Source organism: Egretta garzetta, unplaced genomic scaffold, assembly GCF_000687185.1.
Source record: "Egretta garzetta isolate BGI_Z169 unplaced genomic scaffold, ASM68718v1 scaffold114, whole genome shotgun sequence".
NCBI lineage: Eukaryota > Metazoa > Chordata > Aves > Pelecaniformes > Ardeidae > Egretta > Egretta garzetta.
The window spans coordinates 376,352-384,125 of record NW_009259317.1 but is presented as its reverse complement, the minus strand read 5'-3'; the positions used below and the strand labels follow the sequence as shown (position 1 = coordinate 384,125).

At 37.0% G+C, this 7,774-nt stretch overlaps 1 protein-coding gene across 2 annotated transcripts in view; it reads left to right on the top strand.

Annotated features, from left to right (window-relative positions):
• The window catches only part of RAPGEF2 (Rap guanine nucleotide exchange factor 2), a 127,181-nt gene that overhangs the window by 40,839 nt on the left and 78,568 nt on the right, over nt 1-7,774 (top strand). For both annotated transcript variants that reach the window (XM_035892043.1, XM_035892042.1), the window contains exon 5: nt 1,196-1,363. In XM_035892043.1, the coding sequence (XP_035747936.1) occupies nt 1,196-1,363 (168 nt within the window). The remainder of the gene's footprint in view (nt 1-1,195; nt 1,364-7,774) is intronic.

Sequence of the window (7,774 nt, the reverse complement as noted above, 5' to 3'; positions counted from 1 at the left end):
GTCTGTTGGTTTTCCCTTGTCCACTGATGCTGTCACACCATCATAGAAAGCCACTAGGTTCGTCAGGCAGGACTTGCCCCTGGTGAAGCCATGCTGGCTATCTCGAATTATCTCCCTGGCCTCCATGTGCTTTAGCATAGCTTCTAGGAGGATCTGTTCTATGATCTTCCCAGGCACAAAGGTGAGGCTGACAGGTCGGTAGTTCCCGGGGTCTTCCTTTCTACCCTTTTTGGAAATGGGCACAATGTTTCCCTTTTTCCAGTCACCAGGGACTTCACCTGACTGCCATGGCTTTTCAATCTTCAGGAATACTATTTTTCCTTGGGGGGTGGAATTGAGTAGAAGAATGACTTAAGTGAATCCCCTGATATGGCCAATGCTGAAACTTTTTTTTTTTCCTCATTTCCCTGTTAGTCTGGAGTAAAGTTTCTATTAGTAGGAAGATACAGAAGAGATGTAGATTTTCATCCAAATTACTGTAAAAAGATTGTTCTCCTCTTTCAGGAAAACCAGAATTCCTAGTTCAATTATTTTCATTGCAGTATACTGTTGTGTAGTAATTTATGATGACTGAAGACTATGAAAGCAAGAGAACTAATTTTATACTTGGATATACCTAATAGGTATTTTTTTTTATTCTCCCTGATGTTATTTTGAAGTGATTCATTTTTATGTAAATCCAGTCTATTAGAAATCCTTCTTTTACACTCCTAAAGTATTTGTAGTAAATAATAAAACCAGTGTTGCCTGTTGAAGAGCCATGCCTTTGTCATAGGTTGGTTGGGGAAGATCCCAAGTGACAAATAGAGGTCAGTAGGAAAAGTACCAAGTGCACTCTCATAGCAGTTCTCTTTTTGTAATGTACGGAGTGGTGAAATGTTTGTATTTGTGGAAGAGTAAGAAGGGGGAGAATGACAGAAGGGGGGGATGACCATTTTTCTTTTGTCACTTTTCAAAAGTGTTCATGCTCAGTGATGCTGTTCATGCCAATGCTTACTTTTTTGTCATTCCTGTGGGCATTTGATTTATTTTATTTTATTTTTTTTTTTTAGTCGTGGCTTCACTCTTAGTGCAGGAAATGCAAATCTAACTGCTGTTTTTTGGAAACAGGATTTGTTGTGCTTCTCATTTTTATGTTGTGTTGCTAACTTTTTTATATCTTGTGGGAAATGACACTTTCTTGCATCTGTTACAGGTTGATTATATGGATGAAAATGAGGAGTATTTTCAGCGTCAAGCTTCTCATAGGCAATCTCGAAGAAGATTTAGGAAAATCAACCAAAAAGGGGAAAGACAAACAATTATTGATACTGTTGACCCTTATCCTGTGGGGAAGCCACCTCTACCTAGAGGCTACCATACGGTAAGCTGTCTGTATTTACGGTTCACGACAACATTAGCAGGAAAACTGTTGAAAATAGAACCACTGAAATGGCAAAACTTGCTGGTCTTTTTAAAGCAGCGTGTTTCTGCGGGGAAGTTTTCCCCTTTAAAATGATGTGAATTTGGCTCCATCAGTATGTGACCATGTGTGTGACTTGCATCTTAGTTGAGTTGAAAGCGCATATTTTTTATGACTGTGAATGTCACGTATTATTTCTTAATGTTCCAGTCATCATTTGAAATTGTGAAAGAAACTATGTTCTCATTTCCTTTTGATGTTAGGTTGCCGTACGAATAGTTTAGTGTACAGTGTTAAAAGGTCAGTCAGTGAAGCGCTCATTCAAGTACATGATAACGGTTGTTGCCTGAAAAGGACTCTGCTGCATTGTGGTAGGCCAAATTCTTGGAGGAAATCTGTCATCTCTTTTTGGTATCCAGAGCTTAAATGTCAAATTAACCTTTACTGGTGTCTGCCTCAAGAGCCCTTTATACTTGGGCTTCAGTTGAGCTACATCGTCTCAGGGAGATAAGTTGGTCATTTTACTTGATTTGGGTATTTTTGGGTAATCTTGTATGTTGAAAGTTTACAGGCTTTCTCTTGAGATGAAAATAAACTAATAATTAAAACTTATTCTACGAGATATTTTATATAGCTTTTAAATTGAGAAAAGCTCTATTAGATTGATATGTTTGTTTGGTATTGATTTCAACTGTAAGCATAAGACTGGAAAAGCTGTTTGTCTTTGGCTCTCACTTATTTGTTTAAGCCCCCAAATCTGGTAGAACCATAAAGGCATGGGCATAAATAACTTTGTGCATATTTAATCTCATTGAGTTAATTGGGCTGAATTTTGCACAATTTAAGCCACATACATATAAACTTGCAGGATTAGAGCTTTAGTATGTTTAAAATACTGTCTCTGATTCAATGCAGTTGTAGGTTTTTTCCATTTTCCCTTCTTTATCCTTATTCCTTGACTCGTTTGCCAGTTCCCTGTATATTCAATGTGTGTCTGCAAGTGTGTAGATGTTTGATTACGTCTGTTAATTATACAGGCTTTTCCTCATGAGTTGAATAATTACATTTTATGCCAACAATTTGTTTTTGTTTATACAACAGCTTATAATGGTTTAATTTTCAGTGCAGTTTTAATTGCCTCTAAATTTATTACGGATTGAGCATGTTCACTTCATTTGAAGATGAAACATTTTACCGGTCTGCTTTTGAAAAAATAAATATGTGGTATTATACTTTTTAGGAATTACAGGAAGAATTACTTTTGTTTGTATTATTTAGATGTGTATGTTCTGCTTAGCAAACCATTCCAGTGTGATTTTTATCTAACTCTAGAAGGGCGAGATTTAGGTTACACAGAGTGCCATTTGCATTCATAGGTCCATGCCTGTTGTATAAATTTCACTTTAGGTATGCCTAATGAGTTTTTGTAAGCTTAACTCTGGTGCTAAGAGCAAAAGCCCATTGTGTGCCATTCTTTTGTGTGAGTTCATAGTGATTTTATGTATGTGTTGGGAAATTCATTGCAAGCGAGGTTTCATATTGAGTTGGAAAAGATTGCCAAATAAACTGTAAAATTTGCAATAATTACAGTCAAATATTGCTTTAAAAAGTGTAATATGCATATCACCAACTTCAATTTTTTTTTCATAGCAAATAGAGTGAAATAAGCTCAAATGAGTTTTACAATGTAGTCAAGACTCTCCATGCTGGCCTGTTCCCTCCTGTTTTTACAGTACTTGGTGATCTTGTATACATTGTTCACCCATTCACTTCTGTTACCAATATTATTTCTATTCCTTTAACCATACATGTTAAAGGCTGCATTGTCTTTTCTCCCTTCCTATTACATGTACCTTGACCTCATTTTTCTTTTTAGTCTTAATTTCTTGAAAAATTGACTGAAGAAAGCAGGGTTAGGTTGTTTGGGGGTTTGGGGGGGTGGGTTTGTTTTTTAACACAGGAATTCAAATCATATTATAGCACAGATCTTGTGGGCTTGTTACCCATCCATTCTTTGGTCAGCGTCTGTCAGGGTCTCATCCTTGGCTCTGCTTCTGAATTTTGGATAAACAAGGAAACATTACAAAATGTAGATGTTCAGATGTTGCAGTAAATAATGTGTTACGGCAAATTGAAAAAGGATTAATATAATGCATTTGTTTCCAAGTTTTGCTCTTCCTTGTGGATGTGTTCTGGTTTAGGCGTTGGGTACATGAGATTCAAAGTAATAAAGCTGCTTTGATAGCATCCTCAAAATAGTCACAAAACGTGTAATTTTCATCTGTTTTGTTTTACCTTAAATCCGTAGTTACCATGTAGAATGATTCTTTTTTTGTTGATAAATTATCAATGCCTTATTTGCACTAGTCTCTGAATGCTTTTCTTCAGAAAGTTCAAACAAAGTTTTCTGAAGAAAGTTTTCTATCAATTTGTGAAAACGTAGAGTGAAATGTAGAGCTTAAATGAAGATGCATGGCTGTGCTTTTCAAGAATTAAAAATTAAATGCAGTGCTCTCAGCTGTGGCATGGCTTTCTGCAATAGAGTCAACGGGGGATGGTGGACCCTCGTTAACATAATTTTAACATTATCTTCATAGTGGTGGAATGTACTATGGCATGTCTGATAATGTTCATCTTTTCCTTTCCTCCTATATGGCATTCATTTCATTTTGGCTCACAGGAATGCACTAAACCTCAGGTATTGTAACTTACTGTGTATGGTCCACTAACAATTTATTTGTGGGTTTGCAGTGTGATAGCTTAATACTGATGCAATGCTATGACTACAGTTGCCTCCTAGCCTTTGCTTTGATACTTGAGCAATCTCACTATGATATAAAAATACTAACGTAAGTGTGGAATTTGGTGACAACACAATGTCTCTTGTCCAGCTTGCCTGACCTTTCTTCCTTGCTTTGATGTCCTGTGATGTAGAGAAAATGGAAAACAATAAGCAAAGGGTGTACATAATATTTACTTCTTGGCAGACACTTTGCTCACATATCTCTTCCATCACATGGAGGACTAAATCTTTGATTTTAATTTAAAAAATAGGCCCCCTGTAGCTGCATAGTACCTGTAAGTCACTAAATGGAGCATGGCAAGATGGGCACCAAAGATGCAGTGGAAGGTTTTTCATTAGCTGAAAGCCTGTAGCAGTGCTTCTTGCTTGTTTTCCGTTTGGATGACGTGTACTGACTTGGTATAAAGCAGTTGGATTTTGTAAAGTCCTATCAAAGTATGTGTAAATGGCCATTTTTTTAAAAGCTGAGGGGTTGGACACAGGCTTGCCAAGCTAGGGAGAGAAGTGTGCCAGAGTCAGTCAAGTGTCTTGGAACAGCACCAAACCAAACAAAATGTAGAAGTTTTGACTGACATTGGATCTCAAATACATTCAAAGTAATCTGAAGATCCGAGTGTCATCTTTTAAACTTAAGATGCATTTGTAATTGCATTTGTCGATGCCAAAGTAAGTACTGAGCATCCACCAAATACAACATTTGATAAGAATGTGTCTTGTCAAAATATTAAATGTCTCCACTGTTACAGTCGAGAAATCTCTTGTTTTAAAACTGAAAAGAAATTAGTAGTGTTTTCCTTTAGCTCCAAAATTCTTCCTTTAGCTCCAAAATTACTTTGGTCAATTCTTCTGATACTTTATCAGCAAATGTATTCTAAAAATTCTTTCTGTCACATTGTTCAATTCATTTCTTGAAAACACACAGAGGGTTCAAATTTCTATATGGTTCCAGTATCATAGGCAAAGATTTCTGTGCTGAAATTCTTTCTTCAACAGATATTCTACGTTTCTTTTAGGAATCCAGTTCCTTATTCTTGAGGTCAGTACTCACCAGTTTTTCAATGAGTCCTGAGTAACCTACGGTTACTAAAATATTACAGCTAAGAGTGGTAATGTGCTCCTCAAATTACAATAGGAATTTTAAATACTTCATAATATTTTGATAACTTACCCTAATGCTTGAAAGAACATTTGAAATAAAATCTAATGTTGAATATTGTACTTAGCCATGTTACTTTTGGAACAAGCATTGCCGATTTCTAGGATGAGGAAAGTAGAAACTTCATAATGTGTGGAAATAATTAATGTGTTTTATCAGACTGATAAAATGGCATCTTTTTTGATGTCATCCTTTTTGCCACCATTTGTAGCTTGGTAAAATGGATCTGTTCTTTTTCAGGGAAGAAAAAAAAGTCCTGGTAAGTTTAGGCTGAGCTGTTCTTATTTGAATCTGGAAAACCTTACTCAGATTTTTTTGATAGAAAATTTTTGCTTGTACTTCTAATGTGTCAGAAACTGCCTTTAGCTAGATTAGCATAAAACCTGCTTACTTAATAATAGAAATTGGATTTTAATGTCTGAAAGTGGATTTTCTTTTGTGTGTTTCTGTACTTAAGGCTTTTCTCCTGAGAACTTACATGGATTTTCGTCTGCTTTAGGCTGGGTTGTTTTTTGTTTGGTGGTTTTTTTTTTTTGTTTGTTTAATTTTAAAATAGTGGTTGCCTGTGGAGTGAATTTAAAAAAGGGTAGACTTTTCTTGCCATATCTTATTGCTAGTAAACTTTGTGGCTGCTATAGTGCATCTGTGAAGAACTGGTTGTGCCCGATCTGAGTGTTGCTGAGCTGGTTATTATCTATTTACTTTGCTAAAGGGAAAGTATCAAAGCTCGCTGGGGAGTATTTAGAGAGATGGAGGTAGGCCTTTAAATAAAACACTGAAGCACCTGTGAATAGCCCTGAGAAGAAACTGCAGCGTGTGGTTTTTCGCTCTCTGAGAATCTGTCCAGATTTGAATTAGTTAACAAGCTTATGGAAATTGCTGCTAGTGCATCCTCGGCCAGGCTTTTTAAAGCCAGCCGCTGAAATCCCTGCAAAAGGGCGCTCTGGCTTTAGTAGCCGTTCTTATCCCATTCAGCTTGAGATTCACGTGAGGTGAAGATCCCTTTATCCGGTGTCGGAAGGAAAAGAGCGGTGGGCATGGAGCCATCAATAACCCCGGCTTCTCCCCCGAGTTAGAAGCTTGTAACAATTTTATCCTCACGCACCGTGTATGGAGCCAGCCATCGCACCGATGCGTTAAGGGCAGGCAAGTATTGTCCTGCTGCGTTTTATTTGAAGGAGGTGACTAAAAATTTGAAGAAGAGGGCTGGAAATGAAACCATGTCTAATGTGGCTGAGTCACGTCTCATCTGCAGCCATGAGAAAATAAGTATGAAGCCCTGGAAAAATAAGTATGAAGGTTTTTTTTCCTAGCATTTTTATATTTAAGTATTAGAACCTGCTCGCCTAGAAAGTCACCAAACTGCAGAAACCTTGCTTCCTCTCCCTATCTTCTCTTGTAACTACAATTTATTGCCAAGCATTGGCAAAGTAGCCTTTTTTTCCTGATATCGTTTACATTCACGTTGTCTGCTGAAGTCTGAAAGTCCTGGATTGAAAACTTCTGTTCAGATTGCTCTATTTTATGAAAAAAACTTGCCTTTTCCTTTGTCTGCAAAATTACATTTTAAAAATCAAAGCTGTTCAATGTCCTATTTCTACAAATGTAGAAGGAAGGATTAAAAGAAGGAAGAAGGAAAGATGGATTAAAAAAAAAAAAAATTTAAATTTTTCTACCTGAATTTGGTGCAAAAGCCTAGCTGTTTTCATCTGTGGTGTGGCTACTGAAGCGGTATGGAAGTTCAGAGGATGACAAGCAGTGTTTTCTTGTGGTTAATATAGTAGATGAGAATTCAAAAAAGCTGATTCTGTTTTAGCACTTTGCTACAGATGTCCAGTATAATACGGGATGAGACTTAATGTTAAAAAGCAACATAAAAAGCAATTGTTTAATTGCTTATCTGCATGTATATTTATCTTCATGTTGTAAAATACATGTCGCTGGAGAAAATCTTTTTAGTAGGGTCAGCTGTGACAGGATAAGGGGTAATGGTTTTAAACTATAAGGAAGGAATTCTTTACAATGAGGGTGGTAAAACACTGGCAGGGGTTGCTCAGAGAGGTAGTGGAGGCCCCATCGCTGGAAACATTCAAGGCCAGGTTGGACGGGGACGTGGTCGAGTTAGCGGTGTCCCTCACTGCAGGGGGGTTGGACTAGATGACCTCTAGGGGTCCCTTCCAACCCAAAACATTCTATCATTCTATGATCTGTCCACGAGCCACTACAAAGGATCACAAAATACCTCATATGTACTTGGTTCTCAACACTGTGGACTTCACAGTATTGTGATATACCTTGCCATAATATATTCTTGTTAGTGCATTGTATTCTACATAGTAAATTGATGCCAGTATAGTACTGTACTTAGTCATCTTTATTACATGTAGAATTTCAGGCATTTCAGTTTAAATCA